The sequence below is a fragment of the Pongo pygmaeus genome, chromosome 17 (genome assembly GCF_028885625.2).
Source record: "Pongo pygmaeus isolate AG05252 chromosome 17, NHGRI_mPonPyg2-v2.0_pri, whole genome shotgun sequence".
In the NCBI taxonomy this organism is placed as follows: domain Eukaryota; kingdom Metazoa; phylum Chordata; class Mammalia; order Primates; family Hominidae; genus Pongo; species Pongo pygmaeus.
In genome coordinates this window covers 65,653,456-65,670,584 of record NC_072390.2, presented here as the reverse complement: position 1 = coordinate 65,670,584, position 17,129 = coordinate 65,653,456, and the positions used below count along the sequence as shown (strand labels likewise).

The window sequence follows — 17,129 nt, the reverse complement described above, 5'->3', positions numbered from 1 at the left end:
CAAATAGAAATTCAGCAACAAAAGAGTATTTGTTGTGTTAATGTGTCAAGAGAAGACCTTGGCCTGGAATGAGTTCAGTATTTAAAACCCATTTTCCAAGGGGTAGAAGAATGGAATGTGTATAACTTTGGATCAAAATGTGTATAAGTTGTAATCAAACTCAAGGTCTGATGCCTTGACATTGGGACAAACACATGATTCAAAAGGCAAAACTGCAAAGCAGAAAAATGTTTTGTAAAATCTGTAACAGTTAAAATGCTCTCCTCTGATATCTTTTACTGAAGGGAATTTTTTAAAAGTCATTTAATACAAATACTTCATCTTAAAAATAAACATATAAATGTCACTCTTTTCTTAGGTTTGAGGTTGCTATGTTATTTAATTACATTAAATGTAACTTCTGTTAATCAAAAGAAAATCTTTTTTTTGCCCTCTTTTTGTGGAATAATGTATGTGTAGTCTAAGTAAATATTCATTTGAGGCCGGGCGCAGTGGCTCACACCTGTAATCTTAGCAGTTTGGGAGGCTGAGGCTGGAAGATCACTTGAGCCCTGGAGTTCAAGACCAGCCTGGGCAACGTGGTAAGACCCCATCTCTACAAAAAAATAAAAAAATAGGTGGGCATGGTGGTGCATGCCTGTAGTCCCAGTTACTAGGGAGGCTGAGGTAGGAGGATCACTTGAATCTGGAAGGTCAAGGCTGCAGTGAGCCATGATTGCACCACTGCACTCCAGCCTGAGTGACAGAGTGAGACCTGGTCTCAAGAAAAAAAAAAAGTCATTTGAGACAATATATTCTTAGCATAAAATTTATTATAATGAATTCAGCTTTATTTTATCATAATGGTGGTTTACATTTCAGAAACAAACAGAAAGCTAGAATTCTCCTTTATCTGGGGACTGAAATCAAAATGAGAAAGGCAGCAAATGTCATTCTTCTACACCCACTTAGTATGGTAGAGTCAAGGAAGGACAATAGGTTTCTAACAGCCCCTGGGTTTTTAGGTGATGGGCAGCTCTGCCTGCACTGTATTTATACTCCACTAGGACCGAATTAATAAAAGGAAGTGAGCTTAATGATATTCTTTTTCTATGATTAAATATATTCACTGTCCAATAGATACATGAATGTAGCATCTGTTTGTTTTCAGAAGCAAGAATTGTGAGGTAGAAATGCCCCTAGAGAACAGAGGTGCATAGAGGGTCAGCACCCAGCCTTCACCACCTGCCTCCTGCCTCCCTCCCTTCCTTGGCCCCATTGCTATATCAAAAACCCCTGCAGTCTATTTTTTCATGTATTCTGTTGGGGGCATGTATGCAGAAATTAAACGACACCTCTTAGACTTGTTTTTTGTTTTGTTTTGAGACGCCTGCAATCCCAGCACTTTGGGAGGCCGAGGCGGTTGGATCACCCAAGATCAGGAGTACAAGACAAGACTGGCCAACATGATGGAACCCCGTCTCTACTAATAATAGAAAAATTAGCTGGGCGTGGTGGCACATGCCTGTAATCCCAGTTACTCTGGAGGCTGAGGCAGGAGAATTGCTTGAACCCAGGAGGCAGAGGTTGCAGTTAGCTGAGATCATACCATTGCACTCCAGCCTGGGTGACAAGAGTGAAACTCCAACTCAAAAAAAATAAATAAATAAAAGAAAGTAATAAATGCTTTCAGTGAGAAAATTCAAATAATATAGAAAGGTAAACATTTGAACTGAAAGCTTCCTTCTTCACCCAATTACTCTCTTCCTAGAAGGCTCCTGTTAATAATTTCTTAAGTGTCTTTTCAGCAAAAAGGGCTATGTACCAGCATATATTTCTTTTTGAAATGTACATAAATTGAATTATAATGTATTTTATTTTATACCTTGCTCTTTTCACTTAATAAGCTTTGAACATGTTTTCATTATCAGTATCTACAGTATGGATCTTCCCATATTATTTTTATAATGCTTCCTAGTGTTCTATTGTATAAAGGTATTCTAATCTATTTATATACAGTGTGCCCTGCTGGTGGACATTTGTGATAATTTATTTTGCTGTTACAATGAATACCCTTCAATTGATACCCTTTTATGTATAACTCGATATCATCTTTCATATGAATTCATGAGGTCACTGGGCCGTTGCGTATAGTTACATAAGTTGTACACTGCATAAAGTGCCTTTTCTATGAGGGCACCATTCAGTTTGTAGACATCATAAATTTAAATAGTTATTATGATACTTTTCTGGAAGATAGACATAAAATCTCCTGATGAAGGGATACTTTATTCTAATTTGAACAAAATCACCATGGCCCTGGGTAAATCAATATTAACAGAACAACTGAGTCAAAGGGCATATGTGGCCAGGCGTGGTGGCTCATGCCTGTACTTTGGGAGGCCGAGGCATGTGGAACATCTGAGGTCAGGAGTCGGAGATGAAACCCAAAATTAGGAGTTTGGCAAAAGCCTGTCTCTAGTAAATATACAAAAATTAACCAGGCGTGGTGGTGCATGCCTGTAATCCCAGCCGCTCAGGAGCTACCTAAAAAAAAAAAAAAAAAAAAAGAAGGCGTATGCACATGGACTCTTTTGATAAAATATTGTCAACTTTCCCTGCAAAATGGTTGTACCAAGAGAGACTGATTTTTGACAGACAATAGGGCTTGATTTCTAAGATCTAAAACATACCATGTTGTTTTAAGTCATGGTCAACTTTTATTTACCTGAGGTTGTAAGAAAGAATGAGAACAGGAATAGCGAAAAGCTACCTCCCCAAAAATTCTCAATGAGAAAATCAGGTAATTTGCTTGTTACCTGTTTTCCTTTCCTTTCTAGGGATGATCTAATGGACAATCCCTTGAGGGATTGGATGCCAGCAGGAGACAAAATAATCTGCTCTAGTTGCAGGGCACCTGAAACCTGCATAGTTAGTTCCTGAACATATATATGTTGATAAAAATGTTTGCTTTTGTTCTGTTTTTTGTTTTTTTTTTTTTTTCTGAGACAGAGTCTTGCTCTGTTGTCCAGGCTGGAGTGCAGTGGCACGATCTTGGCTCACTGCAACCTCCACCTACTGGGTTCAAGTGATTCTCCCACGTTCAAGTGATTCTCCCACCTCAGCCTCACCAGTAGCTGGGACTACAGGTGCCTGCCACCATGCCTGGCTAATTTTTGTATTTTTAGTAGAGATGAGGTTTTGCCATGTTGGCCAGGCTGGTCTCGAACTCCTGACCTCAAGTGATCTGCCCACCTTGGCCTCCCAAATTGTTGGGATTACAGGTGAGCCACTGCGCCTTGCTGTTCTTTTGTTCTTTACTGGAGAAATTAAATGAGCAATAATGGGAAAGTTGCAGTAATGCTGTGATGGAGTTGTGGTGGGAAGCTGGTATTATGGGATTAAAGACAGGACTGTTGTAATGTATCTATTGTGGGGTACATAAAAAATAGGTTCTACTCTTAGAGTCTTCTCCAATCTGTCAAGGAAGAGTCAACAGTTCCAATATTAGACTGGGTCTTTATGACAGCAGCAGGCCTGGTAAAGCACTTTTGGGCATGGGTTTATTGTTTTATCGGTCACGTTGTGCCTGACATCACTCTCATTTTCATAAAATGCCTACAGGTTGGTCGCTTTGTGGGATTTGACCGGATTCTACTCTAAGTATAAAATCGAAGGATGAGCCGTGGAATGTTAAGACTATGGTCAGTTTCAGAGGAAGGAATATGTTAAGCAATGCTCAAAACAAACTTAAAACAGAAACAAGGCAGGTGGGGGTGGGGGAGGGGGCAGAGAAAAAAAACAAGCTGAGAAAAGATTTTTAAAAAGTGGGAAGAAGGAAGGCCATGGGAATGAGAACTCTGCCTTTAGAGGTGAAAGGCAGAATCCATAGAATGACTGGCTGGACAAAGCCCAAGAGGACGCCAAACATTTAGATCCCAATCCCATCAACTAGCTTTGGGACTTTCGGGAAGCTCCCCACTCACTCTTCTCCACTCCCCCAAGTTTCCCCGTATGTCAAAGAAGCACAAGAATGACCTTTCCAAGGTTGAGAGGAGAAAATGACAAATAGCCTAAGAACACTTGGAGGTGTTAAGAGCAGAAATCATAGGCAGTGTTGTCTGCAGGACTGGTTTGATGTCTCATGGTGCTGTTTACTGATTCTGTTCTCTTCCACAATAAAACATGTGTAGCTTTCTCACTGGGCCCTTGCACAAATAGGAAATGTAATGTGAGAATCTTAGAAGTTTGCAAAACTGCATCATTTAGAATGTATCACCAGCAATTATCAGGGGCAGATAGCAGAGGCCTTATTATGTATTTCTCTCTTGTGATAAAACTCTAATCTGGCCTATGTTTCATCCTTAAGGACAAAATGTGGCTTATTGTTCACTGCAAGCTTGTTTAAAGGACAGAGATGTTTCTAGATTGATTCATATTCACCCTTCATCAGGATGAGCACAGAGCGAGAAGCTAGCCACGCTGTGCTCCTCATTGCCTAGCTCAGGTAAGACAGCACAGAACAGTTTCAGGATTCAACTGATTCTGTTAGACATTGTAGTTCAACACAGTTGATAGATTGCTATAGACTTAACCAGTTCAACTGAAAAACGTTTACAGAAGTTCATAATTACCTTTTGGAAGTAGGGGTGTTGGTGACGGTGTGGGAGTAATTAATATCTCAGGTAGGAAAGGCATTTAAACTTGAACTTTTTTTTTTAATATATTTTTTTTTTTTTTGAGATGGAGTCTCGCTCTTGTGGCCCAGGCTGGGGTGGAGTGCAGTAGTGCGATCTCGGCTCACTGCGACCTCTGCCTCCCAGGTTCAAGTGATTCTCATGCCTCAGCCTCCGAAGTAGCTGGGATCACAGGCATGCACCATCATACCTGGCTAATTTTGGTATTTTTAGTAGAGACAGGGTTTCACCACGTTGGCCAGGCTGGTCTTGAACTCCTGACCTCAGGTGATCCTCCCGTCTCGGCCTCCCAAAGTGTGGGGATTATAGGCGTGAGCCACTGTGCCTGGCCTTTTTTTTTTTGAACTTTTTTTTAAAAGACAGTGTCTTGGCTGAATGTGGTGGCTCATGCCTGTAATCCCAACACTTTGGGAGGCCGAGGTGGGCAGATCACAAGGTCAGGAGATTGAGACCAGCCTGACCAACATGGTGAAACCCTGTCTCTACTAAAAATACAAAAAATTAGCCAGGCATGGTGGCACGCACCTGTAGTCCCAGCTACTAAGGAGGCTGAGGCAGGAAAATCGCTTGAACCCGGGAGGCAGTGGTTGCAGTGAGCCGAGATCGCAATATTGCACTCCAGTCTATGCAACAGAATGAGACTCTGTCACAAAAAAAAAAAAAAAAAAAAAAAAGGAAGAAAGAAAAAAAGAAAAGACAGTGTCTTGCTCTGTCACCCAGGCTGGAGTGCAGTGGCATGATCATGGCTCACTTTAGCCTTGACCTCCTGAGCTCAAGAAATCCTCCTGCCTTAGCCTCCTAAGTAGCTAGGACCACAGGTACATGCCACCTTGCCTGGGTAATTAAATTTTTTTTTAACTATAGAGATGGGGGTCTCCCTATGTTGCCTAGGCTGGTCTCAAACTCCTAGGCTCAAGTGATCTTCCTCCCTCAGCCTCCCAAAGTATTTGGATTACAGGCGTGAGCCACCATGCCTGGCTAAACTATTATTTGCATTTATCTTATACTGAATGTATTCCTAGGCCATGTTGTTTCTTCAGTTTCTTGTGGGATACCTTTTTCTTGTGTGTAAATATCTCTTCTGGTTTAGAAACAATTTGTTCCTTTTCAGCGAGGATCATCTCCATGTAGCAGGGGGATCTCTCATATGGGTTGATCTGACCATGAGCTCTGTAAATATGGTGTACATCTTGGCTTTGCTCAACTGAATGTGCTCAATGATCCAAGAATCTACATCTAAACCCTGAAGTTCAGCATTGCTCTCTGCATTTTTAAGCACATGCAGCAAAAATTTAACACATTTTCGGGCCACCAACCCTGCGTCCAGCCCCATTGTTTGGCCTGGGCACACATGCCAGCTCCACCTTTGTAATGATGGAAAGGCACACAGTGCCTCTGAAAAGTGACATCTTTCAGGTACTTGGTGGTTTTTTGGGTATGCGTACCTTGATGGCCTGCACAGTTACGTGGGTGTTCTTAAAGCGAACATAAAGATTTGAACCCCTTGGTTTGCATGATTTTGTGGAGTTTTCTGGGTCAAGGGATAGGCAAACCATTTTCAGAGATTACCCCAGGCCAAGAGGCTACAGAAAGAGCTTGAATTTTTTCTCGCATTCTGGTACCAACAATAACTATCAAGTAACAAAATAGAGAAAATGGAAGGCATAACAGCCAGATGGAGGGTTGGATGAAACAGCTTACTGTTTATAGGGTTTGGAGAACTAAATCTGGGCGTGAGGAGACCTGGGCCACAGGGCTCTCCTGCCTCCACATGCTGGAGGGTATTTGAAGCCAAGGGATAAACCCCAATGCTTCTTCCTGCAGCATCTATTTCATTCAAAGAATAGCAGCCAAAAGACCTTTGTTTTTAGATTAAAACATGTAGGTAGAGGAGTGGGAAGCAAATGTGGCATGAAGTTTGGGAAGAGCCTCCCAAGGCTGTCTGCCTTGGAGGCGAGTGGATTGTGGAGGAGTCAGGTTAGGTGGCTCATTGGGGTGGCTAGCTGGCGGGCTTTCATGGCCTCGTGTTCTTGCTGGGCCTGCCTCCTGGGAGGCATTTCTCATATGTCTCTCTGTCTAACAGGTTTCACTAAGCGCAGGAGTAGGTGCTCCATCCTCTACAAAGGGTTTTCCCGAGTGACTGCCCTTTGACTCATTATCACCTCCTCTCCTTGGCTCTTATCAATTCCTGCCTTGCGCTGTGGGCACATAAGCCCCAGTCCTAAGTCCTCTACTGGTCGATTCTCCTTGAGAGCGCAGTCTGAGTGTTGGTCCCACCTGCCGAGCACTCTGCCTCCATGGAAGCAGGATCTCAATAAACACTGGAAGAAAGAAGGAAAGAATGAGAAGCTGGTAAACTCAACCTGTGGCTAAGGAGGTGGCTGATTAGGGTTTAGCTTAGCTGGGGGGCATGGGGTGGGGGATGTATTTCCTGAAAGAAGATGAGAGGGAGGAAACTTAAATCTCTTCCTTTAAGATAAATTTCCTGGCAGGGCCCAGTGGCTCATGCCTGTAATCCCAGAGGCGGGCAGATCACCTGAGGTCGGGAGTTGGAGACCAGCCTGGCCAACATGGTGAAACCCCGCCTCTATCAAAAATACAAAAATTAGCCGGGTGTGGTGGCAGGTGCCTGTAGTCCCGCTACTCCATAGGCTGAGGCATGAGAATCGCTTGAACCTGGGAGGCGGAGGTTGCAGTGAGCCAAGATCCCCCCACTGCACTCCAGCCTGGGTGACAGAGTGAGACTCTGTCTCAAAAATAAAATAAAATAAAATAAAATAAAATAAAAGAGATAAATTTCCTGATTACACATTGGGCATGCACACACACAAGGAAGTGCTTCTGAAATACCTGAAACTGAAGAGAAACCATTTTGATTGGTGACTCTCTTTTGTCCTTATCCCCTGTCTAAACGGAAGGTGAATTGTGGATTGCTTTAGTTTTGCCTGTTGCCCTTTTCATCAGTAATGCAGGCTAAATAATTACCCTCTTTGCTTTTTCCAGTTGTGCCAGCCCCAGTGTACTTCTGGCAATAAGGAAATGTTAATTGAGAATGAAAATAGAGTCATTAAATCCTTACATTAAATAATTATGGTGTGTTCTTTTAAGGACATCGTGTTATCGATATGCAAATATGTTGCAATCAAGTTATCAAACTTGCCCTCTAATTTCCAAAGAACTCTACTGTGACCCAGGGCCACATAAGGAGAATCTTAGACTCTTGTGGGCATCATGCATTGATTTTGATGCTTCCCAAGTTTGTGCTGTGTCTGGGATTCTCTAGGGGCAGTTAGCTGCATCCAGGCCCTTTATGAGAAGTGTTTAGTAGAGCTGAAGTCAGCACAGTGCAAGTATCAGAAAGGCTCCTGGATATCAATTCCAGTTCTGGCCCTGATATTCTTTGTAGTTTTAAGTCAAACAGGAAAATTTATCTGCATATTAGTTCTCCTATTTAGCAGTAGAGAAGATACTATGTCTCTGTCAAATGTCTTAAAACATGAATACAAAGAAACTTTAGACACAAGGGGTTATTAATAGTGTATCTGTTGTGTTTCTGTTCATGGGGAGGAGGGGATGTAAATTTCAGTTCTGATTCACAAAGGAGATTTTGCAGAGAATCTTTACAATCATACTTCGGGCTTCCTTTCTCCAGTCTTCTCTGTTCTTTGGATAATCTTATTACCTTTTTGGTCATTCTAAGCACTACATGGATTAGTTCAGTATATAGATTATGGCCGTATAAACCTCATTCTCACTCTTGGCAGATAACCTAACTCTGGTTTTACTGAAAAGATTAAAGCTAATTTGGAAGAATTGAACTCGCCCATTCCTCTCAGTTTCGTGTTGATGTATCTTCATCTCTGTGGCTGCCTCCCAGTTGCAGACAGAGGCAGCCACCTTTCTTCCTCCTCCAGAGCTAACCCTTTCCCTTGTGCCCTTGATGCCCCCCTCCACCTCTTCCTATTACTACTACTTGGCACCACCCACATATTAGGGCTCCATTGCAACCACTTTCAAACAAGGCCAGGCTTTATTCCATTTTAAAAAGCACACAAGAAAACCAAAATGCTTTTGCCTGACCTTGCTGTCTCTTCTAGTCTATTTATTGCTTTCCTTTTGCAGCAAGACATCTCAATTTCCTCTTTCCTCATAGCCCCTTAGTTTTGCAGTCTAGCTTCCTTTCTCTGTCACTCTATTGAAATTGTGTCCTCAAATGTCACAGTGGTGCCCTTGTAACTTAATCTGAAGAGGGTGGTGTTTTAGCCTCATTCTTCTTATTTTCTCAGCAGCATCGATTTTCTTTCTTTCTGCCTTTTTTCTTTCATCTTCCACTCTGACATAATTCTCTGGTTTATATTTTTCTGTTTATCTCCTAATTGGGTTTTCTAGACCAGTCCACTGCATAGCATCATGGCTGAGTCCAAGCTCTTACATTAGCCTGCCTGTGGCTGAATTTTAACTGCCATAAATTAACTGCATGACCTTTGTCAAGGTAATCGCCCTGTGCCTCAGTTTCTCCAGCCTTAAAATGGAGACTATAGTAGGAGTATTAACCTTTGGTTTGATGTAACAATTGAATGAGATAGTCTATGTAATATTTATCACAACATGTGGCACAGAGAAGTTTTAATTGAATGTTATCTATTAGCGTAACAATAAGTGCCTCGATCTTTGAAAATATAACCGTTCTTTTTTCCTTTTAGGACATATTTTCTCCCTTTATGACCCAATGCAGAGCGAGACGATAACTAATTATTGTTAAATAGATTTATGCACATGGTTGGAGAATCCGGGGAAGGAGGGATGATGAGGGAGAGAGGCTCCTAAATTCTACAGGTGCTGTAATTCCCTGGTTTTAATTTTGCTTTGCTTTTTACCAATAAATCATTTTGAGAGCTTAAATCGCTCCTTTCGGGACATACGGTGTTTCTTGAGCAGGAAGGGACGTCAACGGTTAAAGCTCTTGTTGTTGGTGCAACAGTCACGATGAGGCTGCTTGGCATGGAACACACTGTCCCATCCTTAGATTAAATGCGCTCTAACAGGATTATGTAAGGAAGGAGGCAGCCACGGCGGCGGCTCTGTGCAGAGGCCGCCTGGAACCCGTCCATTGAGTCATGCCGCCATCTCGCGGTCGCATGGGGAACGAGCCTTGGCAGGGCGGTTTTGTTTGGTGCAGAAGGAAGGTCCCCAGAATTGCCGTCTGCAGAATTTCTGCAGAAAGTGTCGGCCAGGCTGGCATGAGGGAAGAATGAAGGGAAATCACAGCAGAGAGAAGGAAAAACACCTCAGCATGTCGTGGGAAAGCAAAGGGCGCAAGTGATGCTTGTGCCAGCCTACAATATTCTTGTCGGTTTCATTCCAGAACAATTCCCTCCCCTGCCCAAATACTCTATAAACTTTGACTTTCCCCTCTTATTTGATTCTCACTTTCCATCACTCTGTGCCGACCCGTTATCCTGAACAGACCCTGCATCACCACCTCCTCATTTCCCTTCTTGTATGTTAGGAATTCAGGGCTGGGAAAATTTAGCCGAGTCATCACATTTGGCTACTACCCGGGAAAGCAGCCCTCCCGAGTCAGGAACGGGCTCCGGTTCATCACGTGGCAGCCGCCTGCAGGAGCCGCAGGTAAGGGATACTGTTGGCCGGGGCAGCCCAGATGCAGCGGGAGGCGTCCTTGCTGCACCTGGGTTCCCAAAACCTTTCTGGAATGTCACTCTGGTCATCAGTATCAGAGGCAGTTCGACCTCTAGGGGGTAGATATTTGGTAATGTTCTCTTTGTAAAACTGAAGTGGGCAATGTTGACCAGGAAGCTGATTTTGTTTGCTTTTCACAAACTATGTTAATCGATCAATAGATGGGTTATAGATCATTCTATTGTCAGCAATATAATAGAATGGCAGGGACTCAGGGAAATATTGACGCTTTAAACTGAAATGTCTATGCGGTCTGTCTTCCCTGGTTCAGCACACAGGAGCTGAACCCAGGCTTATAGCACAGTGACTGGAAGGATAGCTTTCAGAGTCCTAAAATCTGCTCTGCCACTACTATTTGACTTTGAGTTAATTGTTCAACATTACTTTAAGCCCCAGTTTCTTCTTTTCTAAAATGAAGACGATTTTTTAAAATATTAATTTTTATTTTTTTTTGAGACGGGGTCTTGTTCTGTTGCCCAAGCTGGGGTGCAGTGGTGCGATCTCGGCTCACTGCAACCTCTGCCTCCTGGGTTCAAGTGATTCTCCTGCCTCAGCCTCCTGAGTAGCTGGGACTACAGGTGTGCACAACCATGTCTGGCTAATTTTTGTATTTTTAGTAGAGGCGGGGTTTCACCATGTTGCCCAGGCTGGTCTTGATCTCCTGACCTCAAGCAGTCTGCCTGCCTCAGCCTCCCCAAATGCTGGGATTTATAGGCATGAGCCACCACACTCAGCCTACTATTGTCATTTGTAAGTTCAGTGTTGGAAGGATTTTTAAGCAATCTAACAGTTTCTTCTGCTCATTTTACAGATGAGGAGATAAAATCAAAGTGTTTTATAATTTTGGCCTTCCTAATATACCTTTTGGCTTCAATAAATAAAAGGATTATTGACCAAAAATCTAATATTTTGAGTCAGAATCATTCAAGTTTGCAAAAGCAGATGGGAGTCAGTGTAAAGCATAAAACAGTCTTCTAAGTTACCCCAAATCCATATATCTTCAGTAAGATCAGGTAGAAGCACAACATGGCAATGAACACAAGCCCCAGCCGGGGTCTTGGGGTTGCTGAAAACCAGGGGGTCTGCACATAGCTCACTCAGGAGTATGTTCCAGAGGAAGAAGAATTCGTTGAAGAACGTGTGCAGAGATGAGTAAAACTATAAGCAGAGCTGTGTCTTTGGCTTCCAAATGGCCAGGGGACCTCCCGGTCTTGGTCATACAAGGCTAGGCATGTGTGGTGACCGTAGAAACCCACCAGAAAATGTAATTCTCCTAGGAAAGAATGCCTGTCTTACGGGTGAGAGGGCTTGGAGGAGGAGTTAGAACATCCTAAGAAATCTTGGAATCTGTATACTACGTTCATTCACAGTGTGTTTAAAACGATCCTCTCTGAGATCCTGTGTTGCAACAGATGAGAATGATCCTTTTGTTTTTGTTGGATTGGGTGTAAAGGACTTAATGTTTTAGAAAGGAGGGAGGCACTGCAGGCAAGAAGGAGGTCATGGGGGTGGTGGGAGTTCTTTAAGAAGCTGCAAGTACAAGAAACATAAGGCTCCAGCGAGGGGCCTTGTGACCTTGATTTAACTCCTAATTTGTTTTATTTTTTAATGAAACTTTTAACTGAAGAATAGCATCCTAGAAAAGTTGCGTAAATCATAGACAAACAGCTGCTGTGATTTTAGTTTTATTTTTAAAGTGAAATTCAAAGTGCTTCACAAACATATGGTATCAATCTCTTGTTCTCTGCAAAGACACTGACCTCTTTCCCTTTCTCATCCCTCGGCCCCAGCTCCCTCCCTGACTTCCATGGTGTCTACTACTGCTTGGGCTCAGCTTAGCTTTATTTAATTTCCAGGATAGAGGTTCTGCTATACCAACAGGCGTGTAGCATCACCAGGCACCACATAGAAAAAGTACAATGCTCAGGCCCAACACTCCGACACTCCCTGAGATTCAGATCCAATAATTCTGGGGCAGGCCTGGAGTTTATTATTATTATTATTATTATTTATTTTTATTTTTTAGAGACAGGATCTTGCTCTGTCAACCCAGCTGGAGTGCAGTGGCGCAATCATGGCTTACGGCAGCCTCAAACTCCTGGGCTCGAGGGATGCTCAGCCTCCCAAAGTGCTGGGATTACAGGTGTGAGCCACTGCACCCACCTCTGGCTTGGAGTTTATAACATGTACCCCGGGGAATTCTGAAATAGAAGGCGCAACCAACACTGAGAAATGCTTTATCTTTCCTGCACCCAAGATTGAGATGGTCCCTGACAACCTGTAAGATTAAACTACATCACAGTTTTTCTCCTGTGATGGAGAGGCAGGATTTGCTAGAAGAGGTAGTGAGCTCAAGATGGAACTCTGTGAGTTTCTCTAACCACAGATCGAATCTTCCAGGTGGAGCCACTCCGTTCTCATTTATTTTGTCTGCACGGGAGCATGACCTTGAGTTCTACTTACGCCTATGAAGGCGAGGCTGGCTGCTTGGTTTCTGAAGCCTGGGGAAGCTGCCTTGGCTGGCTAAAGCCCTTAGCTGTTATGCTAATCTTTTAAGAGAAGTCAAGCAGAAAGAACAGGGTAGCAGGTTTGCTTTCCTTCCCAATGGAAAGGAGCTTCAGGCATGATTTTCTTATGCCTTGGAACAGAGATACCAGCTGTTTTATAATGAGGCCCGTGCCCTCCTTGGTGAGTGGGCCCTCAGCTTGAGGGAGTTTTGCTTCTTTTATTTTGATTTTGAAATTTGAGATTTTTTCATTTGAAGGTAATCTTAATGCTATTAAATTCATAAATATGCTAATTTAAATACCTGATCCTATTTATTTAAAATAGACGTTGCAAGCATACAAATATTCTCTCCACATGTCAGCACCCATTTAGATCATGGTTTGGAAATGGGGAGAATAGAATTCCCTTAAACTGCAAGTCAGCTGGTGTTTCTTTACAGCTAACGTTAGCAAAATTTATGCAAAACAGTACTTCACAATGGTCTGCTTTATTTGTTAACTCACAAGGAAACACTCTCAAAACTGTATTTTGTTAAAGTGTCTGTTCAGAAATGTGGAAAAACTGAACTATACAAATATTGAAAAGTTAAAAATTCCTTAATTTTTTATTCTTGGAACCACTACCACAATTTACAGGGCAATATACCTGATGTAATGAAAAGAAAAAGAAAAAGCTACAGCAGATAAAAGACCATAGGGATGTTCATCTAGCCAATGCTACATTGCATTATCAATAGCTGCACTTTTTGCAAACTGTGGCTATGACAGTCCTGAACAAGAAGGGTTTTCTGTTTAAGCTGCAGTAACTTTTCTAACTATGTATCATCGTTTCTTCTGTGGCAGATTTTTAGTTCCTAATGCATTTGGGACGACTGTTTCAAGGTAACTTGCTGCTTTCCCAAAACTTCTTGTTCTTTCTCCTGCTAAGAACTGTATCCCTTTTCTGCTGTTTTTATTTTTTTATCTTTTATTTTTGGAGACAGAGTCTCACTCTACCCCCCATGCTGGAGTGCAGGGGCATGATCTCGGCTCACTGCAATCTCTGCCTCCCGGGTTCAAGCGATTATCGTGCCTCAGCCTCCCAAGTAGCTGGGATTACAGGCGCCCACCACCATGCCCAGCTAATTTTTGTATTTTTAGTAGAGACAGGGTTTCACCATGTTGACCAGACTGGTCTCGAACTCCTGACCTCAGGTGATCCGCTCACCTCAGCTTCCCAAAGTGCTGGGATTACAGGTGTGAGCCACCGTGCCCAGCCTCCTTTTCTGCTGTTTTTAGAACCTTCTGCTACCATATCCACCATTTCCACTACCGGATCCATAACCATCACCATAGGGACTACCTGAGCTTCTTCCATCAAAACTGCCCCCTTTCATAGGTTCATAATTTGATAGTTGTTTCCAAGATCATTATAGTTCCCACCACCACTGTAGTTACCACCACCAAAATTTCCTCCTTCATTGTAACCATCATATCATCCACCACTGCCACCATATCCACTACCTTGGTTTCCATATCCTGGTCCACCACCACCACGGCCCCCCTCTACTATTATGACCAGGATCACCACCCATAGTGGCTACCATCACCTCCAAATCCATTCTGTCCACCGCCATCTCCTGCATAACTGCCTCTGCTACCATCACCTTCACCACCATAGCCTCCTTTCCACCAAAGTTCCCACCACGGCCAGAATTATCTCCACCACCTCCAAAGTTTCCTCCATGACCAGCCAAGTTGCCAGATCCACTTCCATGACCTCTTTATGACCCAGTAGACTCCATCTTATTTAGAAAGGACCCTTTTTACTTCACAATTATGCCCATTAATGGCGTGGTATATCTGAATAACAATTTCATCAATTGTTTCATGATCATCAAAAGTTGCCAGAGCAAATCCTCTCTGTTTTCCACTCTGTCTGGCTTCCCTAACGTTTTTATTTTTTATCATTATTTTTTGAGACGAAGTCTCGCTCTGTCACCCAGCTGGAGTACAGTGGCATGATCTCAGCTCACTGCAACCTCTGCCTCCTGGGTTCAAGCAATTCTCCTGCCTTAACCTCCCGAGTAGCCAGGATTACAGGCACGTGCCACCATGCCCAGCTAATTTTTGTATTTGTAGTAGAGACGGGGTTTCACCATGTTGGTCAGGCTTGTCTCGAACTCCTGAGCTCAAGTCATCTGCCCGCCTCGGCCTCCCAAAGTGCCGAAATTACAGGCATGAGCCACCGTGCCCGGTTCATAACTTCTACAGTTTCAATCTTGTCACACTTTTCAAAGGAGTCTCTCAAATTATATTCTTCTGTCTCTTCCTTATTACCCCCCAACAAACATTTTCTTTACTGTTGGACGGGCACCAGGCTTTACAGAACCCTCTCTAGAAACAGCTGTCTTTGGTTCTGCTACATGCCCATCAACCTTGTGTGGTTGAGCACACTTTGCTGCACGAGTGTAAGTCACAAAACCAAGGCCCCCGAGATGTTTTGTTTGGGAGTTTCTCCTTACCACACAATCTGTGGGTGTGCCCCATTCCTCAATATGGCCTCTTAAACGGGCCTCTGTAGTTTCAAAGCTCAGGCCACCAAGAACCAGTTTTCTCAACTGCCCTGATTCCCATGGGTCATGGCTCTCCTCCCCGCCCCCACGTTCACTGGCTGCTGCAGGGGCACATGGTGATGGCCTGAGTCGGGCTGGGGGCAATCAGGTGACAGCTTTACCTCCACTTTGAGGGTTTTTTTTTTTTATTTGAAGGTAATCTTAATGCTATTAAAATTCACAAATATGCTAATATAAATAACCAATCCTATTTGTCTAAAGTGAGATTGTGTTCAACCCCTCGTTCAACATGGGACAGGAGTTTTGCGTCTTTTAGGCTCCCTGTACCCATTGTCAGGCACCTGTCGGCTCTGATCCGGAACATCTGACCTGAGAATCATTAGGTTCTATTGAAACATAAAGTTGTTAAAAGAAAAGCCCCAGAAAGAAACAACCAAGCATGTTTTTTGACTCTGTGTGAATTTTAAATTTTTAAATTTTATTTTAGTTTCAGGGGTACATGTGTGGGTTTGTTATAAAGGCAAATTGTGTGTTGCAGGGGTTTGAAGTATGGATTGTTTTGTCACTCAGGTAATAAGCATGGTACCCAACAGGTAGTTTTTCGATCTTCACCCTCCTCCCACCCTCCACACTCAAGTAGGCCCTGGTGTCTGTTGCCTTCTTTGTGTCCACAGGTACTCAATGTTTAGCTCCCACTTGTAAGTGAGAACATGTGGTACTTGGTTTTCTGTTCCTGCGTTAGTTTGCTTAGGATAATGACCTCCAGCTCCATCCTTAATGTGAATTTTAAAATCCCTTTATTCTGGAGAGAAGCAACACTGTACTGCTGTGGTTTGTTTCTGTTAATGCACTGGTTCTCCAAGTGTGGTCACCAAACCAGCCACATCCCAGTGTCACGTGGGAGCTTGTAGATAGAAATAGAAATTATTAGGCCCTGCTGCCGATGCACAAAATCAGAAACTCTGGGGCCTAGGCCTGGGAATGTGTGTTTTAACAAGTCTTCCGGGTGATTCTGATGCACAATGAAGTGTGAGAACCACTGGTTTAATGAGGAAGCCTGTGGGAATACCTTCAATCAAACAGAGAGAATCTCAGTTCAGCCAGGTAACTGATGAAAAGAGAAACTCTTGCTAACTGGTGGGGGTGCAATTTTCTGGGGTTTTATTTTGGTTCCCCATTGCAGTGGTGACAAGATTCCTATTGGCCAGATATGAAGGAGATACAGGTCCTGGAAGTTAGGCGGTGAGGGAGTGTTTTCATGGACCTCTCCAGAATGGAGCAAATCCACCTGGGGTTTCATGGACCAAATCCACCTGGGGGGCAAGAATGGCAGAGAAACCGAGTCCCCGTGCACCTCCAGATCAAGTGAGTCAAATGTTCCAAAGTACAGCTGTTGAAAAGGGTCAGATTGCATCAGAGAGGAGTGTGTCTTGGTTTGGCCAGGACTTTTCCAGCTTTAGCAGTGAAAGTCCCATGTCCCTGGAAGCTCCTCAGCCCTGGTCAAACCAAGGCAGTTGGTCACTGGTCACTGTAGTTCAGTGACTGCCTTCTGGAATTACCTGGTGGGCTTTAAAAAATACTGATGCCTGGGCCTCCCTCCAGAGATAATGGCAGACTTAGTCTGGATGTTCAGAAGTTCCTCAGGTGATCCTAATATAGCCAGGGTTAAGAATGGCTGCAGCTGCTTGCCT

The 17,129-nt window shown here is 43.4% G+C and overlaps 1 protein-coding gene and 1 pseudogene across 8 annotated transcripts in view; one reads left to right on the top strand and one right to left on the bottom strand.

The window, feature by feature from the left end:
• MRO (maestro) overlaps positions 1-17,129 on the top strand; it is a 48,019-nt gene that overhangs the window by 13,296 nt on the left and 17,594 nt on the right. Inside the window, exons 1-2 of one of the 8 annotated variants that reach the window (XM_054461339.2) lie at positions 4,428-4,486; positions 10,186-10,307. The exons of 1 other annotated variant lie outside the window; for it this stretch is intronic. Coding sequence is in view for 2 of the 7 variants with exons in the window: in XM_054461348.2 (XP_054317323.2) it covers positions 10,179-10,307 (129 nt within the window). In the remaining 5 variants the exon portion in view is untranslated. Of the gene's footprint in view, positions 1-4,427; positions 4,487-9,931; positions 10,308-16,784; positions 16,804-17,129 lie in introns of those variants that run through there. 6 more of the 8 variants (XM_054461341.2, XM_054461348.2, XM_054461347.2 and 3 more) reach the window with 6 other exon arrangements.
• Positions 5,678-6,232, bottom strand: LOC129018781 (large ribosomal subunit protein uL22-like; annotated as a pseudogene).